This window comes from Rhineura floridana, chromosome 11, assembly GCF_030035675.1.
Source record: "Rhineura floridana isolate rRhiFlo1 chromosome 11, rRhiFlo1.hap2, whole genome shotgun sequence".
In the NCBI taxonomy this organism is placed as follows: Eukaryota; Metazoa; Chordata; class Lepidosauria; order Squamata; family Rhineuridae; genus Rhineura; species Rhineura floridana.
This window is the reverse complement of record NC_084490.1, coordinates 13,023,420-13,046,307: the sequence shown is the minus strand read 5'-3', so window position 1 is coordinate 13,046,307 and position 22,888 is coordinate 13,023,420. Positions and strand designations below refer to the sequence as shown.

Genomic DNA, 22,888 nt, shown 5'->3' with positions numbered 1-22,888 from the left:
CTGCTCTGAGCTTTACACAGAGTTGCCACAGAACAAGTTCATGACGGGCGAAAAAGTTCATTTCCGCACAACGCATGAGTTGGAGAATTGCCCTAGGACAGCCTTTCCCAACTAGTGGACCACCAGATGTTGTTGGACCACAATTCCCATCTTTCCTGACCACTGGCAGTGCTGGCTGAGGCTGATGGGAGTTGTGGTCCAACAACACCTGCTGGCCCACTAGTTGGGAAAGGCTGCCCTAGGATATGGTGATGGCTAGTGGTTAGAGCATCTGCTTTGCATGCAGAAGATCCCAGGTTCAATCCCTGGCATCTCCAGATAGGTCTGGAAATGTCCTCTGTCTGAAGCTCTGGAGAGCTGCTGCCAGACAGCTAGAACGATGGTCTGATGGGTCTGACCCAGTAAAAGGGAGCGTCCCAAGAGGGTTAGACAGATTCATGCATACAGAGGTCAGTAGCTATAAGCTCTTACTAGGCAATGGGATCTCCCATGTGTTAGAGGAAGTATAGCTCTGTGTTATCACATGTTATACCAAGCTAAGTGCTGGTTGTGACGCTGTGTGGCTCGGAACCGCAGTAAGGACCGCCTCCCTCCCCCCATATGAACTAGCTTGGACTGTGGTCTTCATCATGGGCCCTTCTCTGTGTGCCCCACCCGAGGGAGATGCAGAGGATGGCCGCATGAGAACTGGCCTTTTCAGTGGTGGCCCCCCCCATCTGTGGAATGCTCTCGCTAGGGCAGCCTTTCCCAACTTAGTGGGCCACCAGATGTTGGACCACAACTCCCATCAGCCTCAGCCAACATTGCCAATGGTCAGGAAAGATGGGAATTGTGGTCCAACAACATCTGGTGGCCCACTAGTTGGGAGGGGCTGCCCTAGGGATACATGCTTGGCGCAGTCCTTGTCGGTCTTTAGGCACCAGGCAAAGACCCTTTTGATTACTCAAGCGTTTGGTAATTAAATTGCCTCCGACAGTGCTCATCTTTTAGTGAGGTGGGTAGGACTTCCCTTAATATGTTTTACGTTTTTCTGATTTTAAGGCTTTTTTTGGGCTCTGAGACTTTTTCTTTTGTACAAGGCAACTGGTAAATGTAGATGATTTTGTACAAAAGAGGGATGGGGCACCCATGATCCTTCAGATGTTGCTGGACTCCGAAACTCCCATCAGCTCCAGCCAATGAGGCCAGTGGTCAGGGGTGGTGGGATTTGTAGTCCAGCAACATTCAGAGGTTCTCTGCCCCTGCTGTAGAGCATAATCCCCTGTCCCAAACCAGCCTCCTACCCCTCATGCATGCACAGTATTGCAACGCAGAATGTTAATTTTTGAGTACGGATGGGGAACCAACTCCCACCAGCCCCATCCAGCATGGGCAGTGATGATGGGAGTTGGGAATCCCTCCAACGTCTGGAAGGCTACGGATCACCTTGGTGCACTGCTTGATCTAGTCCAAAGGATCTGCCTGGCCACTGTTGGAAACAGAGCATCTGGCTAGGATCTAGAGGGCCTCTTGGTCTGACCCAGCCCAGGCAATTCTTCTGTGCAGCCAACTCAAAGGAGGGCTCTTGGGCCAAGGTTTCCAAGCCTGCTTTCAGTCACTGGTCCCTTCCATTCGGAGTATAGGAAGCTGCGTTTATGCCGAGCCAGATCATCAGTTCCTCTGGCTCTGTATTGTTGACAGTGACGGGCAGCGGCTGTCCAGAGAGTCAGACGGGGGTCTCCCCCAGCCCTGATTGACTTCCTGCATACAAAGCAGATGCTCTGCCACTGAGCCCCGGCCCTTCTGCCTCCCGACCCTCCCAGTGCTTCGGTAGCTTCTCACTCTGCCTCCTATCCCCACTTTGACCCTCTGTAGCATGCCGTTGGCCGTGCCTTTGTGCATGTGTCTCCTTTCTTCCTGTTGTGTAGCTTGACCTACAAGAAATGTCTGCGCCAGGCAGAGGAGGCTCCAGTGCTCTGTGTGGTAAAGCCTAGGCCTCACGGCCCTTTAGTCCTAGGAATGACTGATGGAGAGTTGTTGGTGCTCAAGCCGAAAGGGAAGGATTTCCAGCTGATCCCGTGAGTTGACGAAGAGTGGCCCTGGGGGAAGGGACAGCTGTGGGTGGTGGTGAAACGATCTGCCTCCACGGCTGTCTGTGACCATCATTTCCCTTCCCCAGATACACAGACAGAGCATGGGATAAGACGGAGCATTTGAGCTTTGACATCGCTGCAGCTGAGGAGGGGGGCATCGTTCACATCTGGGACTCCATGGACAGACCTCGCTTGTTCAAGATGGTAACTGCTGGGGCAGGTGCCCAAGCGAGAATCTCTGCAGGGTTTGGCAGAACAGTGAGCTCGGAGCCCACCAGGATGCTTCTGCCTATTGAAGTCTCCATTTGCCAGAAACCACCCAGATCTCTCATCCCGCATCTCCTCTCCCCATCCTCAGGCATTTGGAAGAAGCAGGAGCTCCCCATCCGCAGAGTAGATCCTGCAGCTAATTTGGCATTATTAGTTGGCTGTTTAAGTTGTGCTTCTTGCTGTGATGCGGTGCCCTTAGTCTGAACGGCTCGACTCCAAGCACAGGCGGGAAGGCGGGTAGGAGAGTGTGACCTATGGTGGATGGCCTGCTAATCTCAGTAGAGCTTTGTGTTCTGCTTTTGTTCTTTCTTTCTTAGAAGTTGACCAAATCTGGGAAGTTAGTGGATACAGAAACGCCAGAGAAGATACCATGGACACCAAAAAGGCCCTCTGTGTGGGTCACGGTTGCCCGGTTGGTCAAAGGTAAGGTTGAGGCTGAGGTCTTACCTATCCCAGACTCATTTTGTATTTTTGAGAGCTTTTGCTCAAGCAAGCTTCCACTGTTACACCTAGAAAAACTGGGAAGCTTCTAGTCCTCAGTATGTGGAGATGTTTGAAACTATGTGGACGTAACCTGCTTGGCAATCCCAGAGGAGCCTGACTTTCACAACCTGCCTCTAAAATAAAACAATATATAAGTTTTAAACATTGGTAGGTAAGGTTTCCATAAGCTACAATGATGTTATGGTTCACCACCAGGTAGAGTGACAGATAAGATACGGTCCTGGGGTAGCAAACATGTAGCCCAGACCATCTGGAGGGACAACTCCCAGAGGCCCCAGGAAAAATGGCCAGTGGTCAAGGAATATGGGAGTTGTAGTCCAATAAGATCTGGGATGAACCTACTCCTAGCATAGTATGCAAAAAAACCTGTTAAAAGGTAGAAAGAAGGTCCAAGGGTGGCTAAGTTGTAGATTTTGGACCAAGTGGTGCTAGCTGATTGGAAAGGAGTGGGGTGGGGCAGAATTGGGCATGGAGGGGTTGGGGTGGGTGGGGGGAGAGAGATGCTAACTATGTTCTTGCTTTCCTTGGTGGCAGATAAAGTCCTGCTCTATGCTGACTCTGAAGGATCCCTCTGGACTCAGACCCAGCGGAATGAGGAGGGTCTGGATAAATGGGAGCCCGAAGGCTGGCAGAGGAGGAAGGCGAGTCCCAGCAGCTGGGGGAGATGATATGGGGGATGAGGACCCACTTGTGCTAGGATAGGCAGGAAGAGGAATGTCTCCCAGGCGATCTGAGTCACGAATCTGTGAAAGGGGGTGGGGTGGGGGGAAGGTTGAGCCCTGCTGGGCCTGATCCATTTGGAGATGCATCCACTTGCTCTGGTTGGAGGAATAGAAGGAGTCTATTAGAGGAAGACACAGGACCATTGGAATTCATTTACTTGGCCATTTTTTGAACCCAGAGTTAGAGACCTGCTTTGTTGGCATTTTTTGATGTGATGAAAATTGCTCTGAATTTATTTATATCCTGTCCTTTCTCCGAGTGGGAGCCCAGGGTGGCATTATATACATTTTTCATGCAAAATTGACTTTTTTAAAAAACCAAAAAACTAGCTGCTCTCTTCCTGCATTGAGAGTTGGGGCTTCCTATATTGGCCTGAATCCTCAGGGAAACAGAGGGTGTGGTCTAGGTGGTCTGATCACTCTCCTCCAGCCCCAAGGGAGCACTGTACAATCCCTAGCAGGTTTTTTTTAATCCTGTTGGCTCTGTCATTCTTTTAGATTCACAGTGACAAAATCACAGCCTTGCATGTCCTTGGAGATAGGATTATAACAGCATCCCATGACCGAGATGTGAAGATTTGGGATGGCGACACAATGAAGCTGGTGAGTAACTTCAAATGGGGAGGGAGTTTTGTGCTCTCTGCCCCTCCCAACCCCTTTCCCTGTGGGTGGCACACAGCTGTATTTCCCAGAGTTCCCTGGGAAGGAGGACTGATTATTAAACCACTTTGGGAATTGCAGCTCTGTGAGGGGAATAGTGGCCTCCTTAACGGCACCCTTAACAAATGACAGTTCCCAGGTTTCTTTGGGGAAAGCTATTATTGTTTAGATTTAAAGGGGTATCGTACCACTCTAAAGTACAGATGGAGTCATATAGTATAGTGAGCAGTGAGGGCCACCAACCTGGATAGCTTTAAAAGATTAGGCAAATTCATATGAGGATAAGGCTGTCAACAGCTGCCAGCCACGATGGCTGTGCTGAGCCTCCACAGTTGGGAGGCAGCGTGTTTAAACACCAGTTGCTGGAAACCGCAGGAGGGGAGAGTGCTGTTGCACTCCAGTCCTGCTTGTGGGCTTCCCACAGACATGTGGTTGGCCACGGTGGGAACAGGATGCTGGCCTAGATGGGCCACTGGGCCTGTTCTAGCAGGCTCTTTCTGTTGAAATTGAACAAGTCTAACCTCCCTAGCATCAACCTCCATAACTTCAATTGAACAAGTCTAACTTCCCTAGCAGTCTTTCATTCCTTCATCCAGATCTGGTCCTAACCCTTTTTTGCTCTGTATCCATCCTCCCCCCCCCCCAACAAAAATCTGTTACATAGCTGGGCCAGTTCCGCTGCCATGGGCCAGTTTCACAGCTCCAGCCTTGGCTCCGAGACAACTCGTCACTCTTCCTCTACGTGGGTGACACATTGGGCAACGTCTACTGCTTGGAGTGGGGCTCCTGTCCTCGTTGAGGAGCCGTCTTCCTGGGGGTGCCAACCCGCCTCTCTGGCCTGCAACTCCCCTTTCAAGGCACGAGTGTTGATGTTTCACCATTACAGCCTCAGACTGAGTGTTCAGCAGAGTCCAGGTGCTGAGAGGGGGGAATCTTGCGCACTCTTGAATGGCTTCTTGGTTGATGTAGAGACAGTACTTCTGTGGTGGCCTGCAGTTGCCTAGCAACTGTGGGTCTTAGGCCACACAGCTCAAATAACTATGTGAGGAAATGCCTTAGAACCTGTCTAGAGCCTAAGTTTGATCAAAACAAGTTTTATAACTCTACAACCACAGAAGCGAAAGACAGAACTTGTATTAGACCACCTGTTGCTGTTCCTTGTTTCAGAGGGGCTAAAACCTTTCTGTTGTCTGTACAGACTCCCCTCCCCCTGCACTCAAAATACTCCCCTACACCAAATTTACAATATATGTCAGACTCTACAAAAACCATTTCTTTTGCTAATGCGCCTTGTCTTACCTCAAAGTTGATGGGGGGGGGGGGAAATAAAGCAATGTCAATCATTTCGTGTTTCTTAAGGAATTAAAGTAATTGGGGGTGGGGGAGGTTGGAAGGGCTCCTAAGGCAGGGTTGGCAAATGACAGCATCACCTGAGCTGGTGGTTTGAAGGCCCGATTTTTAGGACTTCAAGGTGCAGCCTTAGTTAAGTTAAAGTCTTCCTTCCCAACACAGCACTGTCACCTATTTTCTGTAAATGGGTGTTGTTAGCAACTCCTTAATGAGGCCAGTGTATTAAATCAAATTTTAATAAAGCAGCAAGAATCTCTTTTAGTTGCACTCTAGGAATAAAAGTCTGTTGAAGGGAGTTGAGTTCTTAAGTCCATCTCTCAGCTTGAGGGCACTTCAGTCATTGGCTAAATAAAATACCTGTAGTAGTCAGCAGCCATCCTCCTCCTAAGCGCCTGCTGAATTTCACCAGAGCTGAGTGAAATTGAAGCGTACCTTGAGGAGGTACTTCATGCGCACCTGATGGGGGTCATAGACAATGAACTCATTGTAGTTCAGGGTATAGCCATGAGGGTTCAGCACTCCTGTTTCCACAGCTGGGCCCAGAGGAACCAGCGCCCCATTGCTGCCAATGAAGGGAAAAGTCAAGAAGATCAGAAACTGAAATGAGCTGCATGTGCAAGCACCCTTGTTTCCTTGTCTGTGCCAGGAATGTTTCTGAGAGGTTTGCTAAAAGGTCTCCCTTGTTCTGAGGCAAACTTCTGGACATGGTTAACTAACAGAAAAGACAGGCATTTTGTGTGTGATAAAAACACAGCCTCTGATTTCAAATGCTCCAGTGACTTTTTGCAATAGACCAGGGCTACAGAACCCTTGGCCGGCCACGGATTCAAATCTGGCTCACGAGGCTTTCCCCCCCCCCAAACTACACTGGAATGCCCCACACCTGATGTCATAGGTGACATCAGATAGGGGATAGGTAGAGGCACAGCTGCCAATGCAAACTGGGAGCCTTGAAACTGCGCTCCCAATAGTGCATTGGAAAAGCAGACTTCAGTTCTACTGCCCATCGGCCAATGGGCGGTAGAGCCAAAGCCTCAGGCGCTTTAAAAAACTGTGCAGGGCCAGAGCCTGGAAAAGTTACTTTTTTGAACTACAACTCCCATTAGCCTAATCCAGTGGCCATGCTGGCTGGGGCTGATGGGAGCTGTAGTTTAAAAAAGTAACTTTTCCAAGCTCTGTCAGGGCTGTTTGAAGTGTGCCCAATCACCTGACATTGTCGTGACTGACAAACAGACAGCCTCTCCCAGTTGTCAAGTTAGGCCCACAAAAGCAAATTTGATATTGATCTGGCCCATGAGGGCACAAAGATTCCACAGCCCTGCAATAGGGAGAAGAGATGCCAGTTCCCCAGAAGCACACTGTTGGGGTAGCTCATCTGCGTAACAAGCATAAAGGGAAGCAATTTTGCACACAGCAGGAGAAGGAGCTGCCTGGTCTATCTGTCTGTCACATACACACACACAGACAGACAGAGAGAGAGAGAGAGAAAGAGAAAATTGTGCCTGCAAAGAAACAATCTTTTAAGAACTTCAGTGTGCTCATGAGTGACCTTGGCAAACAGATCAGGAAGCCTCACAAGGATCAGCTGCACATGAGAGTTTCCCACTGGGGACACCTTAGTGCAGCTGATTGGTGGTGACAGCCTCATCTAAATTTTCTTCTTGTAGGTATGGTCTGACGGAAAGGGAGGCAAAGAGCTCAGCACAACATCCTGAGCATCTTATTCCACCATCCTGGTTTTTGAAACTTGGAGGCATTGTCTCTGCTGCCTTAAGGACTAGAACCTTTGAAGTTTCACTTTGGGGGTTCTTCCCATCTCCCCAAACTCACAGTGTTGTGCAGTTAGGCGGGGATGGTGCCAGCTTGCCGAGCCCTTTGGTGCTATGTTTGCCGGTCAGCAGCTTCTCTGCTTCAGGATTTGCTTCCAGTAGTTCGTTGCACTCACCCAGAGCTACCTACCAGGGGGGAAAAGGGCAGAACTGGAGCCCTGATTCACAGATTGTGCGTGTATTTGTCAGATATTCAGAACAATGCAGCTGAACCCATGTGAATGGTCTCTAACATTTAATTCAATGTAACGAGCAATAAGAGGGGTAAACGGTGAGGACTGCAGGGAGTGTCCTGTGTCATTAGGAGCTGGACCCTCAACCTTTTTTGAAAAAAATTACCCTTTCTCTATAGGGCAACTGGGCACGCTACAACAATCGGTGTCACCCCAGCCCTCTGCTGCTTTAACTGCCCAAGGGCACTACTACTTTTTAATATGTTCTGAAGCAGCAGCTCTTGCCAACAGATTACAGGTGATGCAAAAGGCTCAATCCATGTACCAAGCCCAGAAAATCCCACATGGCTCAGTGCCGGCCCCTGCTGGCTTCCCCTCTGAAATGCAGCCTAGATTGGCATCTTTGCAAAAGATTAGCACGTACAACTTTGGGTCACGAGTCCATCTCCCCCAAGTCTTTTACATGCCTACCAACGCTCCAGGGAAGACTAGGGCTTGATAGAGCAAGGGTAGCCAATATAGTGCCTGCCAGTTGTTTTGAACTATAGCTCCCATCATGCCTGCTGGCTGGGGCTGATGGGAGTTGTAGTCTACGACAGGTGGTGGGCACCACAATGACTGCCCTGAGCTAAGCATGTGTGGTTGTGTCTGTTATAATACATGAAACGCTCTCTGTCCCATCTCAACGGGGTGCAGATCTCACCTCTGATAGCAGCAGGAGGCCAATGTCTTTCTCCCGGGTGGCAAAGCAGTAATTGGCGCTCTTGGAGGACATGTCAGCAAAATAGATCCCTTTTCCAAACTGGAGGGGGGAGAAGGAAAAAAAAATGTCGGAAAGACAGCCACAGTGTAAGCAGAGAGCCCGAAGCAAGAGGCAAAGCTAAGCTGAGGACAAAGAGAAAAAGAAGACTCACCATGTAGCCCGTGACTGGTGCCTCTGGGGGTGCCACACGCAACCCGTGGCTCAAAATCCCTGCCCAGTTGCCCAGGCGGGATCCATGCCACAGCAGTGTCCTGAGTAAAGGGGGAGAAAAGCAAAAAAGAGGGTCAAGTCACAGCACAGCTCTCTCGGTTCAGGTTTGGCTTCCCCTCCTCGTCTGCTCCGCTCCTTCGACTCACCGGTTGGGGAGCTCGGAGTGGAAGTCCGGAGCGGAGCTCGCCTTGTTTAGCACAAAGGCCTCCAGCAGGGTCATGGTATAGTCCTGGTGGGTGGGAGCATGAGTGGACAACAGGTAGCGCTCCAATACCTAGGGAAGAATTAGAGCTTTTAAGCAAAGAAGCCACTCCGAAAAGGTTACTTTTTTAAAAAAGGGTCTTCCCATTGCCTCTCTGCCCCACTCCCTGCACATACCGGGAAGTCAGGGCCGTCCCTCTCCAAGGGTTGGATCTCGCAGGCCAGGCCACAGTAGCTCCGATCCAGCGGGTGTTCTGTGCCCACCTGTTCCGACCGCACCAGTTTGATGGCGATACGGATCTCGCCGAGAGCCTTGAGGGACAAAAGGAAGCCAGAAAGGAACAACAGGCGCTGATGTCTCGATCAGTGGGACAGATTACATGCCCCCCATCCTCACATTGACCCACCTGGCACCCTTGTCTATTTATTTAATAATACCATGCTTTTTATCTTTTTTCATGAGATGGATGGGCCTGATGGGTGTTAACAAGCTTTGGGTTTATGAGTTAAAGTCTCCAAGGCCGCTTGCTTTTATATCTCTGCGTGTTTGGGGGAGAGGAAGACGGGGTGTGAGACTTATTAGAGGACACTTTTTCATTTAAGTGACACTGCGCCTGTAAAGCTTTTAGCAAATAGGCAGCACAGTCTGTGAATGTTGTTGTATTATGCAATATATTAAATACAGAGGTTCACCACTGGCAAGGAAGTAACAGTCTGAACATGCCCACGCCCTTTAATTCTGAGGCTCCTAGTTCACAATTAAATTTTTCGCACTGTACCTTGTCAAACTCCTTTCTACCCCTAGGCCCTTTTCAACACCTGGATCTTTATTCATCCCCTGCATAATACCACTGACCCACTGGAGCTCAAAACCAACCACTTTGGAGAAACCCTGATATATATCCTGCTTACTCACTGAAGGTCTCGAGGTGGCTTGTAATCTTATTTGTAATACAAAAACAAAACAAAACCCAACAGTGACTAGAAGAAGGGCAAAGGTGGACACAAGCTCCATCCCCCAATATCCCAGCTCCTACTCTGTTTCTAAGTCTCTGTACCGGGAGGTGGGAATTTCAGGCCTGGGGTCCAAATGCAGTCTTCCAAACCTTTTTATCTGGCTCTCGGGCCTCTGCCCAGACCACACACCAGTCGTCAGTCCTACTTCACAGCCTCCCCGCCTGGCTGGAACGTGTCCTTGAATGCTCACCTCCAGCAGCTGTGCCTTCTCTTGTAGCTCCTGTTCCGTACTGATCAGCGGAGGAGTTCTCAGCCTGCAAGGGGGTGGTGGTGCAGAGACTTTAGGAAAGGTCATAGCAATGAGGGGTGTGTGTGTGTGCCCACGGCCAGCACCAGCCTGCCTGCACCTACCTCTCTGGCTGCAGTAAATACTGTGTTGCTTGTGCATGCCTGCCATCAACCAAGATGGCGGCAGTGGCATCAGCTCCTTAGAGAAGCATTCACCGCAACGGGAGAGGTAGGTGGAGCGTGCAGGTGGGCGTTGCAGGCCTGCACAGTTGTAGGAGAGGTGCCTGGAAGCTCCCTCTCTGCAATCCACAGCAGAGTCAGGAGCCAACGCTGCTGCGGATTGGAATGCTACCCATGCACCCTAAGGAGGGGCCATTCAGGGTCCATCAGCCAGGGCCCGACCTGGCCTCCCTCTGGCACTGGCCCTGTGTATGCCTGTGGGTTGGGTTTTGCGCTATTACCAACACCTTTCTGCCCTTGCAAGGAATCAATTCTTTAGTATGGCAGCCACTAGTCTCTGAAAATCCCTGCCTACAAATATTAGGCAGCTGCCTTCATTGTACTGTTTGACACCTGAATAAACTTTTTTGTTTAGGCAAGCCTACCCAAACTTGTAATTTTATTACGTATGTATTTTATAAAACTGTTGACCTTATCTATAAATTTTGAATATGTCTACTTGCTTTTAAAATCTGATTTTTATCAGTGTTTTCTTATGAACATTTTATATTGTTTTGTATGAACTGCTTATTTAAAAAAAAACAAGCAGTGTATAGATCATGTTAAATAAATAAAAAACAAATAACAGTTTCCTATACAAACCTGCCTGATATTTAAGCTCTCAATCAGAGGTCCTTCTCTGGGTTCTGCAGCCTCCTTGGGGGGCAGGGGTTGTGACTGCAGAGAGCGAGGCATTTCTGTGGTGGCACCCAAATGATGGAACTCTCTCCCTTACACCTCTCCCTGGAGCATCTGGTGCTGTTATTCTTTAGGTCCCCAAAGAAGTCTGTCCTGTTCTCTAGGGCTTTTCGTGGTACGTGGAAAAGACAAAGTGGCCGAGTGGCGAAGGCAATGTGACTGCTAATCCACTGTGCTCTGCACGTGGGTTCAAATCCCACCTTCGTCAATGCTGGCCTTTGTGGAAAGGCCATAGCTCAGTGGAAGAGCATGGGCTTTACCAGGCAGAAGGTCCCAGGTGAAATCTCCAGGTACAGCTGGTAATGGCCCCCTGCTTGAAACCTTAGGGAGCCAGTCAGTGTAAACACTGAGCTAGATAGACCAGTGGTCTGACTCGGTAGACAGCTTCCTAGGTTCCTTATGATCTTGTTTTAATGGCCTTTTTTTCAGCTACTTTTATGTGTGTGCTTGGTTTTGCATTTTATTATAAGCTGCTTTGGGGCCATTTTGCATCAAAAAGTGGGGCAGAAATGCTATAAGTTAAGGAACACTGTTCAATGGAAACAGCAGGCACCCTTGCAAAATAAGGATAGATCAGAGCTGCATCAGCTTGAGGTTGCTAGGAATTGAGAAGGTATATATCCCATTATCGTTAATGAATTGGAATATTAGTTGTGAAGCACTGAATGTTTGGGGGTGGGGGGGAGACAGAATGCACAATGCTACACGGAGAAGTATGAGAACTGGGAGTTGGGCTGAGAAAGAAGCACAGTCCCACCCCTGGGGTCCTGGGAGCCCCAGGAGTGGAGGGTTGCCTCTGGCCTGGCAGCACTAACCCAAAATCATGGGGGATCCGCGTGTAGAATTCATTGCAGGCCTCCAGCAGGGCACGGCCAGTCTGCTTCCGCTTGAGACAAGCCTCCACTTTTTGCAAGGACTGGTAACCTGCGCAGATCTGTTCAGCCGTCAGCTTTCCTGCAGCACAGATGGGAGAGAGGCACTTGGCTGAAGAGGACATCATGATTCAGTCTCACTAGAGTCTGCCAGTTAGATAAAAAATGACTGAGCTTTATGCTTGGCTTGCACGAGCACACAGCTGAGTCGCTCTTGAAATGAGAAGTGACGATCCTCCCAACAGTGTAGGACAGAAGACTTTGAGTCCTGCTCTACATTTATAGACCTAGCATCCAGAATCCAATGCAGCCTTTCCCAACCAGTGCGCCTCCAGATATTGTTGGACCACATTTCCCATCTTTCCTGACGATTGGCAATGCTGGCTGAGGCTGATGGGAGTTGTGGTCCAACAACATCTGGAGGCACACTGGTTGGGAAAGGCTGATCCAACACCTCCATCTGGTATATACGAGGGGTCCACTGCTATTAGCTTGCTGACGTTCTAGGAAATACAAGGTTATTCTTCCTACTGTGGCTGGCTGCTGCATGGTCTCATGTTGAATTAGCGGGACTTCCTAAAGCTCTGTTCTTCAACCTTGGGTTCCCAGATGTGGGACTACAACTCCCATCATCCTTGGCCACTGACTCAGCTTGATGGGAGTTATAGTCCGACAACATCTGGGGATCCAAGGTTGAAGAATAATGTCCAAAAGCAATGGAGGAGTGTTCTGTTACTTTTTTGCATTGTATGCTTACAAACTGATATTTGGATTTCACTCCAAACGCAGTCCTTTCTGTGTTAACAGGAAATTTCCCCTTCACCTATCTTAGCTGAGGGATTCTAAAGAGAGAGTGACAAGTTAGGGCTACTTGCCTAGCGGGGCCTTTTTGGTGTCGTACTTCATCTCCATCACCATTTCCTCCATGGTGCGGATGTTGCAGATCAGCTCCACCAAGGCCTGGACCTGTGGGTTCAGCTGTGACACTGCCTTGGGACAGGAAGCTATCTTCTGTGGGGCAGCTTTCTCCTCACCCTGGCGGGGATGTGAAACAAGAGATTATGGGGCAGAGCATCCTTCATCAGCAAAGCCTCCCTCTCCTACTCTGTCCTGCCCGAACTCTCACTGCGTCATTGGCTTCGTAGTCCAAGTGGAGGAGATCGTATTTGCCCAGAACCTTCTGGAAGTTGCACCGCTTACTCCACTCGTTCTTGGTTTTGTCTAGAAACCTGAGAGAGGAAAGAGAAAAGACAAGACCAGTTCAAGGAGGCAAGACACTGGATAGAATGGGGGAGTCCCCCCAAATTTCAATATGACTCACTTTTTGGTGAAGACGTCTTTGGCTTTTGCTAAGTCTCCGGCACAAATCACAAGCGAGTGCTGACCTGGTTTACCAACTGAGAAGGAAAAGGACAGAGAGACTTTGGGGAAAGCTGAGTAAAACCACTACAGAGTGTGGGATGGTGTAGGAGAACAGGACTTACTTCCTAGAACTAAGGAGAGAGCCCTGGCTCCAAGAGAGTATTTCTATGGAGCCATGACCCACACTTGTAAGAAGTGCTTTGACTTACTAGGCCAGGCCAGTGCTCTGTCTCTGACAGTGGTCAGCCAGATGCCTCTGCAAAGCTCACAAGGAAAATCTTCCCCATGTTGTTTGAACCCATCGTGAGTAGCCAGAGGTAGTATACAACTAAGTTCTACTTCGAGTAGACCTATTGACATTAATGGACTTAGTCTGGATTTATTTACAAGGCTTGGGCAGCGAGCGCCACTTCTAGGTCAGAGATTAAGACAGCAGGCAGGCTTGGGCCCTGCTCATTCTGGGGTGCCTCCAGGCTGTCAAGCACATATCAAAAATTCAGGTTTGTGCAATTAAAGTGGATTAAGAGCCCATCCAGACCTCTTTTTCATTGTGCATTCACGATGATTTTTGCTCATGGTGGTAATGGTATGGTTATACGTGATCCCAGTTTCAATACCGTTTCCACCTGCAAAGGTTTCAGGGCAGACATACAGCTTCATTTCCAATCAGTAAATGTCCCCTAGCTTCCTGCCGAAGCCCGTTAACTTTTTATACCACAAGTGTTGCAGTTTATTTGTTCTCCCACTTTTTCTGTGCTGCAGCACAAGCGTGCCCCTTCAGAGAGCAATAATGCAACGACATCATAGAAGGATCACAGAACAACTAATAAAGCAGAGTGATATGCAGACGGTCCAATATAAACACACGACTAATGCATGATTATTGTGTCAATGACATGTTACAAAATACATCTTAAAGCGCTCTGGGACTCTGTCATCTAGGGCAGCAAAACTACTTAAAAAAAATAGACTTCTTACAGTTAGGGAAAATGCACTAAAAAGTGTGGGATGAACAAATGGGAAGATATGTAAACCTCCCCCAAGCAAATCAGAATGAATGCCATTGTCTTATAACCACCCCAGAAACAAATCAGAATGAATGCTCAATAAAGAGCAAACACAGTCTAACCGACACTTCAGCTTCGTGCAAGCAAATTAGGATGAACGCTGAAGAAACGGGTCACACGGAGGAGCAGTTAAGCCCCCATTTTGCCCTTTTAGAAATGCTACTCTTTCCCCTCTGGGCCAAGTTCCCCCTGATGACTCACCACGCCCCCAGCGCATCCAGACGCTGTAGTTCCTGGCTCCATCATCCTCCAACAACTGGATCAGGTAGTATTTGTTGTTGTTGAACTGGAGGTTTGTCTGGGAGGAACCAAGAAGGCACAGGCAGGATTTGAAAACGAATCATTGGCAGGAAGCCATTAATGAAATGCCCTCCCCAGAAAAGTTCACATGGCACCTCAGTTGTCATCAGGCCTAGGCCTGACCTGACACCAGATACTGAGTCTTCAGAGGATAAATGGTACTCCACAGGTCAAGGAACTTGCAGGGCAGGTAAGGTGCCCTGGAACCACAGCTAGTAATTCTTAAGACTGGGGCCCTAGTTCCTGAGGGCACTCATTGGAAAATGACTGTTATGAGAAGACCTTTTTATTCTTCCAGGCTTTTTCATTCCCAACAGGCGTGTGTGAAATATACATATGCTACTTTTTAAAAAGTGTTGCACTAATTTCTGGTTTTAAACTGCTTTTAGGCTGCTTACAGTTTATGTTGGCTTTAGGTTATGCTTGGCTGATTAGTATTATACATAGCTGATTTTACTCTCTTTCTGTGTGTGTTTTAACGGACTGTATTTTGCTTTATAATGTGTTTGTAAACCACTCAGAGAACTTAGTTGATGCTTGCTGTTTTCCATCTTCTTTACTTCAAAAATATCTAAACCACATAAAAACCTGCATATCTAAATTTGTCCAAATATAAAATAGAAACAAAGTAAACAACATAATTTAAAACCCCACAAGCACATTGTAAACGCCTAAATGATAAAATACAGCAACAGGAATAGAAAAACAGAAAATTATAAAGGTATCCAAGATTTGTTGTTATGTGCCTTCAAGTAGATTATGACTTATGGCGACCCTATGAATCAGCAACCTCCAACAGCATCTGTTATAAACCACCCTGTTCAGATCTTGTAAAATTCTTGCCAATTATCTCAAAGCAAACTTACTGATTCTCTTCTCAAGAGCACCAGAGAAAAAAGACACAGGCTCAGGCAAAACTAACCCCCCTGATCTATTTTATGGAATCTTGCCTTTGAGGGACACAGCTACAAAATCATGGACGAGTCTATGGAGAGGCCAGACAAAAAAATCATTGGCTGCTACTCTTCTCCATATACTACCAATTGGTCACCCTCACTTTCTTTTTCTAAAGCACTTTTTATCATGCCCTTGCTCCCAAGTGCCTCTCCCCAATTTAACCCTCACAACAACCCTGCAAGGTAGGTTAGGCTGAGAGACTGGCCCAAGGTCACCCAGTAAGCTTTGTGACCGAGTGAGGATTTGAACATGGGTCTTCCAGGCTAAAGCACATCCATCTGCTGTGGCATTCAGACTTCTGGTTTCACCATCCAGAACAATACTGGTGAAAAGTAGATGCCCCGTGCAACTCCACTCACCTGGTTTAACATCACATCATAAATGTCGTCTCCCTCATAATAAACATGAGCCTTTTATGGACAGGAAGTGGGGCAGAAAATAAAGAGAGAGGGAAAGGTAGTTATTTTCAGAACAAAGAAATCAGAAAATTTCACTAGCATGGGTCTTTCAGAAAGTGGGTGGCTAACCTTTTATACCGAGGGCCTCATTCAACCCTTTGGGGGCCACATGCCAGCGGTAAGTGTGGCCAAAAGTGGGTTGGTCACCCCACACTTTCGCACACACATTCTCACGTGGGTGTCCACACACACCTCCACACACCCCAGCACTTTAATCTTTCTTGTTTTGCCACAATCATAAAAAATGATGAGGGTCGGGGGGGGGAGATCAGGCCCGTTTTAGAAGCTACAAGCTCTGCTCAGCTGAAACGCCAGTTGCCTTGTCAGAAACTGCATACCACGGACACAGGGCCAGTTTACAAGTCACGACATCCACTCTGGGGCAGCTTTGAACAACTTCCTTCGGCAGCTCCTGCCCCACAGCAGACCAGTCCTGTGCCACGGCTTCCTGAGAGGGCCAGGCAGATCCTCCTCAATGCCACCACCATCGCTGTCACCAGTTTTTTAGTTTTTTTAAACTGTTTACAGCGGCGTGGTCAAAAGCGGACAGTCCACTTGACGTGTTTTCTCACCACGTGGCAACAGCTGCCACCACAGAGGGTAAAAATGCACATTCCTGTTCAAGCAACTCATTCTAAGGAGGTGGGGATGGAGCGATGAGCCAACGGCTCAGACTCTCTACAAATCCCTACTCCTTCTTACCATCTTTTTCCTCTGGGTTGGCATCAGAAGACCCTGAAAGAGGAGGGTGGAGATTTGGTCTTAATGGCCACCAGCTTCCGGCCTCTAATGTACAAGCCCCTCCAAGAAGTCCTAAGTGTGCCTGGCTTATGAGCCAACCAGTGGCCTCTGGCTAGCCATGGCTGGTAGACAGGACACTGAGCTAGACTGACTGGCCGACTGCTGGGACTCAGTCAATGGGCCCATCCATATATCCAAGGTAAGCTTTTACATCGGGGGTGGGGAACCTGCAGCCCTCCAGATGTTGTTGGACTTCAGCTCCCATCAGCCTCAGCCAGCATGGCCAATGGTTATGAGCGACGAGAGTTGTAGTCCAACATTTAGAAGTCCGAAGGATCCCCATCCGTGCTTTACATTAATGCTAGGAGGTGGCTTACTTTTCCCAGCTTGACAGAGCATTCTGGGTCCACAGGTGCTTTCCCCTTCACTACCAACGTCTTCACGGCCTCTGCAGGGAGAATGAGGAGGTGGGTTAGAGCAGGACCGTGTGGCTTATTTCACTACAGCCCATTAATTTTGAATTTGCAGTGTACGTCAACATCTTAAGAATCACAGCGTTTTAAAAAGAATTAAGTTTCTAGTTCCTGAGGATATTAATACTGAGATACCTGAAAGCGTGTGGCACATTCCAGCAATAGCTACTGTACAACCAGGAGGCTCATGTGAAGCGCGTTCAGTGCTTACCACAAACTGTCATCAGCCATTTGCATATGCCCCAAGGAACAGGCTTCTAGACTTAAGCTAGCAAGGGATTTAGGCCGAGGGCTGATCCACCAAGGTGCATTTCCTTGGCCCTTACCCTTGCTATCTCCCTCTCCTTGCGATGCTGGGACATCCACTTTGTTCCGGGCCTTCTTAGCAGGAACGGGGCTTTTGGTGCCCAAGATGTTGTTGCTCGACTGGGATCCTGCATCCTCAATCTCTGCAGCATCTGAAAGGCAAAAGGACTGCTGGCTTTAGGTCTTAATACCAGTAAGAGGGTTGGGGAGGCTACTGGACAGATCTACCTTGACGTAAATATTTCCCTTCGTCATGCAACTCTCTCTCTCCTCACCCAGGCAAGAAGAAAGGCATAATCCGAATTGAAGGACGCATTTCAGCGAGGCAAAATCACTCAAGGAGGGTGTAAACCAAGGCTGGTGAGGGGCATGGCATAGGGAGAGTCCCGAGGGCCAGACAGAGCGGCTTGGAGGACTGTATTTGGCCCATTGGCCTGAGACCCCCATGCCTTCATTATAGGGATAACAACACTGCCCTTTCCTGCAGGATTTTTGCAAAGATCACGTGAAGCGCTTTGAAGCGCTCTGAAGCTGCATAAGTACCACAAGCATGCTAAGTATGATTACTCATCTAAAATTCTGCATTCTTCTACCTGACTCCCGACATTCAATTGTACGTTCAAAGCCGGTTCGGCTGTTGGTCTGCACCATGCGGGTTGTGTCCAGCTTGTAGCGTGTCCGGCCAACTATCACTTCCACCGTGGGCTTCCCTTGGCCGTTCCTGGCTGCCTGCAAATCTAGGCAGGTGTCCGCAGGATAGGGAAACCACTCGCCTTGTTCATCTCCTTGCCATGACCAGACGAAGTCTGCACCAGCACAGTGGTAGAGAATGTGTGTGTGTGTGTGAGAGAGAGAGAGAGAGAGAGAGAGGATGAGAAGATTGATTGGAAAGGCAGATGTTAAGCAACTTGTAGGGATTGCTTTCCCTATTTCTCTCCAGTAAGGGACTGCAATCGGCATCGGCCATAATGACATCAGGTGATTGACAGGTGGTTGGCCTGAATAAATATACGAAAATAAGAGTGTCTCACAAGAATCCTGATCCTGAACAGCGGCAGCCACGCGTGTTTCCTGCCCCGTCTGTTTATGCAGTTGCAGCATCCTGCGCAGGTCCACGCAGGACTCCCCGATGTCCGCAGACAGCTTCCCTGCCCTGAAGGAAACACAGGAACCACCATCGTACAGAGCCCTGAACAATTCTCACCTGCCTCATCCATGGGCACAAGAACTCAGTGAAGGGCTGTCGCTCGGTGGCAGGGTCTCTGCTTTGCATGCAGAAGACCCCAGGTTCAGTCCTCGGCATTTCTAAATAGGGCTGGGGGAGGCCCCAGTCTGAAACCCTAGAGAGCCACTGCCAGCCTCTGCACTGAGCTAGATGGGAGGGACGAAGGTCTGATTCAGTGAGAGGCTGCATCCTCTGTAACTCACCGGGCCGCCTGGCTCAGGGTGTCGCTTTGCTCAGGCCCGAACTGCTGCCATCCGTTGCTACCGGTCTCCCACTCCCAGCGTAGCTCCAGCTCTCCCCCTGCAGTGCTGGGCTCTCTTTTCTGGGCCTCAGGAGCCTTTCGCTTGCGTCCCATCCCCTGAGGTGATGACAGAGCCCGTATAAAAAGGTGAGCTGGCACATCACGCAGTCACCTAAACAAGGTTAACCAAAGAGTCCCTTGGGATCATCAACAATTATCTCTGCAGCAAGAAGCTATTAAGATAGTGGTTAGAGCAGCCTTTCCCAACCAGTGTGCCTCCAGACGTTGTTGGACCACAACTCCCATCAGCCTCAGCTAGCATTGCCAATGGTCAGGAAAGGTGGGAATTGTGGTCCTACAACATCTGGAGGCACACTGGTTGGGAAAGGCTGGGTTAGAGTGTTGGACTAGGACCTGGAAGACCAGGGTTCAGATCCCTGCTCTACCATGAAGGTCACTGGGTGACCTTGGGCCAGTCACTGCCGCTCAGCCTAACCAACCTCACAGGGTTGTTGCGAGGATAAAATGGAAAGAGAGGAGAACAATGTAGGCTACCTTGGGCTCCTTGGAGAAAAGGCAGGATATAAATGCAATAATAATAATAATAATTCCCTACATCACAACAAAGGGTTCAGAATAGGGTTGCCAGGTTCAATCCCTGAGAATGATCCTTTATCTTTAGATGAGAAAGTCAGCCAAGTGCAGGTGTTCTTGCAACCCTGTAATGGGAAAAGCCACAAGGTGGGATTCTCCTTTCCCCCTGCACAACTTTTAAAGATACAGAAGACCTCTTGGAGGCTGGGCCTGGCAACCAAGAGATCTTCTGTATCTTTAAAAGTTGTGCAGGGGGAAGGGAGAATTCCACCTTGTGGTTTTTCCCATTACAATGTTGCAAGAACACCTGCACTTGGCTGACTTTCTCTTCTCCTAAAGATACAGGATCAGTCTCAGGCCCTGAACCTGGCAACCCTAGTTCAGAAGTACCCATGTTAAGTCTGTCTACAGCAAGGGCGGAGAACTACAGCTCCTATCAGCCCCAGCAAGCATGGTCAATCGCCAAGGCTGATGGGATCTGTAGTTCAGCAACGTCGGGAGGCCCAAAAGTTCTCTGTAGCCGATTGACAGCAAACACATAAAAAGAGTTTTGTGGCACTTTAAAGGCTAACAGACGTTGTGGTAGAAGCCATCTGGGGCTAGGAGCCACTTTACCAGGCATGGGGAAGTTTATCCTTAGCTGCAGTGACAGCTCCGCCTTTCCTGGGAGCGGTTGGGGGCTCAGACCAGACCCAGCTAATGGGGCCCTCTCCCCAAGCAGGCACACCTTTGTGTCACCGCTTGCTTGCTTGCTTGTTTATATCCTGCATTTTTCCCAAGGCTGGATACAATTTTAAAATACTAAAACCAATGATATAAAATGTAGAGTCCTCTCAGGTTAGCTGGGAGCTGATGGCACAAGCTCCCTGGTCCGAGCTTTCCCTCCAACGGCAAGAAGCCCCACGGAAGTGGGGAAAGGGCTTGCCCCAACAGTTCTCTTAGGCCTTTGATGGTTCTGTCATAGGGTTGCCAGGCTTAGGGCCTGAGAATGATTCTGTATTTTTAAGAGAAGAGAAAATGCAGCCAAGTGCTGAAATGGGAAAAACCACAAGGCAAAATTCTCCCTTCACCCTGCACAACTTTTAAACATACAAAAGACCTCTTGGAGGCAAGAAAACCTGCACTTGGCTGAATTTTCTCTTCTCTTAAAAATACAGAATCATTCTCAGGCCCTGAGCCTGGCAACCCTATTCTGTCAGGAGCCAATAGTCTGTGCTCCCTTGCTTCTGCCTTCCCTCGGGCCTTTCTTAAGCAACCCCAAGGAAACTTGACTACCCCTCTCCCTCTGGACCCCACTCCCATTACCTCCCATAGCAAAAGGACAAAGAGAAGGAGCCAGAAGATTGGCAGTGGGGCCCCTCCTGGAGCAGGGGCCTTGGCAGATACCCAGTGATGCTGACCCCTGGGCAGATCTGTATGTGTGCATACACACACGCGCACACAAACAAACCAGGAGGAAAAAACGTAAACACTGCAGCCAAAGAACACTGAAATGCAAGAAATTCAGAAAAGTCACAAGATGTACCGCTTACAATTCATGGCTTTTGGGCCCAGGTGCTCACAATTGTTATATGCATGCACATGCGTATATAGTATTTTCATGTTCATGTACGCCAACTGAGGACATTTCATGCATCTGATGAGGTGAGCACTCACCCATGGAAAAAGATCCTGCCATAAAAGGCATATAAGCAAGCATTTTCTTGTTATTTCCCCCTCTCTTATTTTATTGTTCACCCACCCCACGTCACCAACATTTATCTGGTCCTTGGAGAAATGTTTTAGAGCAGTAGCGTGTGAAATGCATTTGGCACATGCCGCAGAGACACCCTTTTCCCGCTGTGGTACAACACGCAGCAACGAGGACTGCGGAAGGGCAGATTCGACAGCCATGATAGTGGCGCCTATAATCTCAGCCTGACCAAGCCTTGCCAATCCTAGTATAAGATACCTGGAGGAAAGGCGGGGCAAACATATTATTGTTGCTATCTCTCAATCAACCGATATGCATTATTGTCTCGGATCCTCAAAGCAGGTTCTTCAGGCGCCGAGCCCTTGCTCTGAACTGTCCTGCCTTCCAGCCCCTTCCCATTGCTTGATCCTCACCATCCGAGCCTGCAAGCCCCCCGCCCTTTCTGTTGCTTTCTCAGAATCTCTCTCTGTGCAGATCTTCCTTCCCACTGATGCATTACCCCCTCGTCCTGCCAGCCTGAGCCAAATCACTCCGTATTTTGCACTTGGAGCGGTTCGTGCGAGTGCAAAAGTCCACCTTCTTCCTGCACCCGGGAACGTTCCACAGGCCGCCCCTTTCCCCTTCATTTGCATACGTCTAATCTGCATACAACGCTTCCTCTTCGGGAGCATGAAAAGAAACATGCGCTCACGTACGGGGGTGGGGGGAGCCGCTTGTTAGAACCTCGCGCGTCTTTGGCTATTCGAGCTGGTGAGGAGGCGGGGAAGGTTTTCCAAAATGCAAATTAAAAGCGTTGCATGATGGTCGTCGCTCACAGTTCCAGCGTTTCCCTCTCCACTTCTTCCTCGAGGGGTATTGCGGTTCCAAATTCTGCGCACTCTGGTTGGAAGTGCGATCGGGCGAGCTGGACGGGATGCGCATAAACCAGCCAATATATCGTCTAGACTCAGTCATGGTACTCACCCTGATGTAGTTGTGAACCTGAAAGCGGACGGTATATAAAGGAAGAGGGTCGGTATCGTTTTAGGCTGGGAGGAAGCTCTCCGAAGAGGCCACTTGCTGGGTGTTTATCACTCTTAGTTGTGCCTCTGGGAAGGTCTGAGAGAAGGGCCAAGTACCACCCTAGCAGGGTGCCGCCTCCTGGAGGTGGGTGAGTTCCCAGCAATGTGGGTCCCAGTGAGGCCTGAGATCGGGGCAGGAGAAGCAGTAAAAGGAGGAACTTCTCCTTTCTGTGGATGCCTCCGTGGCTTCTTTGGGGTTTGGGAATGACTCACGGCCGGCTACTATGAGTACAATGGGCAGAGGTGAAGCATAGCACAGCTTCATAACCCAATTCAGACTAGTCTCCATCCAGCATTTTCAGTGTGTTTTTTTTATGGTGAAATGTAGGCAGTCCACCGCTTCATTTTTCTTTAAGAAAAATATATTGTAGCCTTATTTTGGCTGTGCAGCCATTGGCACTTGCCACCTGAATTCACTATTATTATTGTTATTATTAGTTTGTTCATAAGGTTGATTTTCTAAGCAAATATTTTCTAAATGTTCTGGATTTAAAAAAAAATGATACAGGCTCTGGGACAGAAGAAAACAAGCACACACAGGTACCAAAACTTTCCATTTACATAACCACTAGGCAGAATGGCCAGTAAGGAGATTGTTAAGAACATAAGAGCCCACCCCAA

The 22,888-nt window shown here is 48.9% G+C and overlaps 2 protein-coding genes and 1 non-coding gene across 10 annotated transcripts in view; 2 read left to right on the top strand and 1 right to left on the bottom strand.

Annotated features, from left to right (window-relative positions):
* TEP1 (telomerase associated protein 1) overlaps positions 1-5,571 on the top strand; it is a 58,033-nt gene extending 52,462 nt beyond the window's left edge. For all 3 annotated transcript variants that reach the window (XM_061590500.1, XM_061590503.1, XM_061590502.1), the window contains exons 51-56: positions 1,908-2,057; positions 2,159-2,276; positions 2,660-2,765; positions 3,381-3,487; positions 4,067-4,171; positions 4,893-5,571. In XM_061590500.1, the coding sequence (XP_061446484.1) occupies positions 1,908-2,057; positions 2,159-2,276; positions 2,660-2,765; positions 3,381-3,487; positions 4,067-4,171; positions 4,893-5,027 (721 nt within the window). In that variant the 3' untranslated portion in view covers positions 5,028-5,571. The remainder of the gene's footprint in view (positions 1-1,907; positions 2,058-2,158; positions 2,277-2,659; positions 2,766-3,380; positions 3,488-4,066; positions 4,172-4,892) is intronic.
* Positions 5,572-5,796: 225 nt separating this feature from the next.
* PARP2 (poly(ADP-ribose) polymerase 2) lies at positions 5,797-22,271 on the bottom strand. Of its 6 annotated transcripts, none has more exons than XM_061590509.1 (20): positions 22,170-22,271; positions 18,882-19,036; positions 18,485-18,606; positions 18,047-18,259; positions 17,474-17,605; positions 17,052-17,122; positions 16,636-16,668; positions 15,835-15,885; positions 14,420-14,516; positions 13,111-13,186; positions 12,916-13,018; positions 12,665-12,824; positions 11,733-11,871; positions 9,962-10,025; positions 8,932-9,066; positions 8,700-8,827; positions 8,495-8,594; positions 8,284-8,382; positions 7,409-7,533; positions 5,797-6,140 (listed from the first exon to the last, which is right to left on the bottom strand). In XM_061590509.1, exons 2-20 carry the CDS (start codon positions 19,031-19,033, stop codon positions 5,981-5,983), a joined length of 2,160 nt encoding a protein of 719 aa, XP_061446493.1. In that variant the 5' UTR covers positions 19,034-19,036; positions 22,170-22,271; the 3' UTR covers positions 5,797-5,980. The 6 variants fall into 6 exon arrangements, with proteins under 6 accessions (XP_061446493.1, XP_061446488.1, XP_061446492.1 ...); XM_061590504.1 differs by lacking the exon at positions 22,170-22,271 and adding an exon at positions 21,620-21,847; XM_061590508.1 differs by lacking the exon at positions 22,170-22,271 and adding an exon at positions 21,706-21,794.
* TRNAS-GCU (transfer RNA serine (anticodon GCU)) lies at positions 11,045-11,125 on the top strand. Its single transcript has one exon. It is a non-coding gene; the product is annotated as a tRNA-Ser (tRNA).
* Positions 22,272-22,888: the final 617 nt, after the last annotated feature.

Excerpts from the sequence above, each read along its gene's own strand:
- PARP2 (XM_061590504.1), bottom strand. The coding sequence starts at position 21,838 with ATGCAAATGAAGGGGAAAGGGGCGGCCTGTGGAACGTTCCCGGGTGCA. Across the intron at positions 14,517-15,834 it reads ATGATGTGATGTTAAACCAG|ACAAACCTCCAGTTCAACAA; the intron begins GTGAGTGGAGTT and ends GGTTCCTCCCAG. Across the intron at positions 11,872-12,664 it reads CACCAAAAAGGCCCCGCTAG|GAAAGCTGACGGCTGAACAG; the intron begins GCAAGTAGCCCT and ends TCTGTGCTGCAG.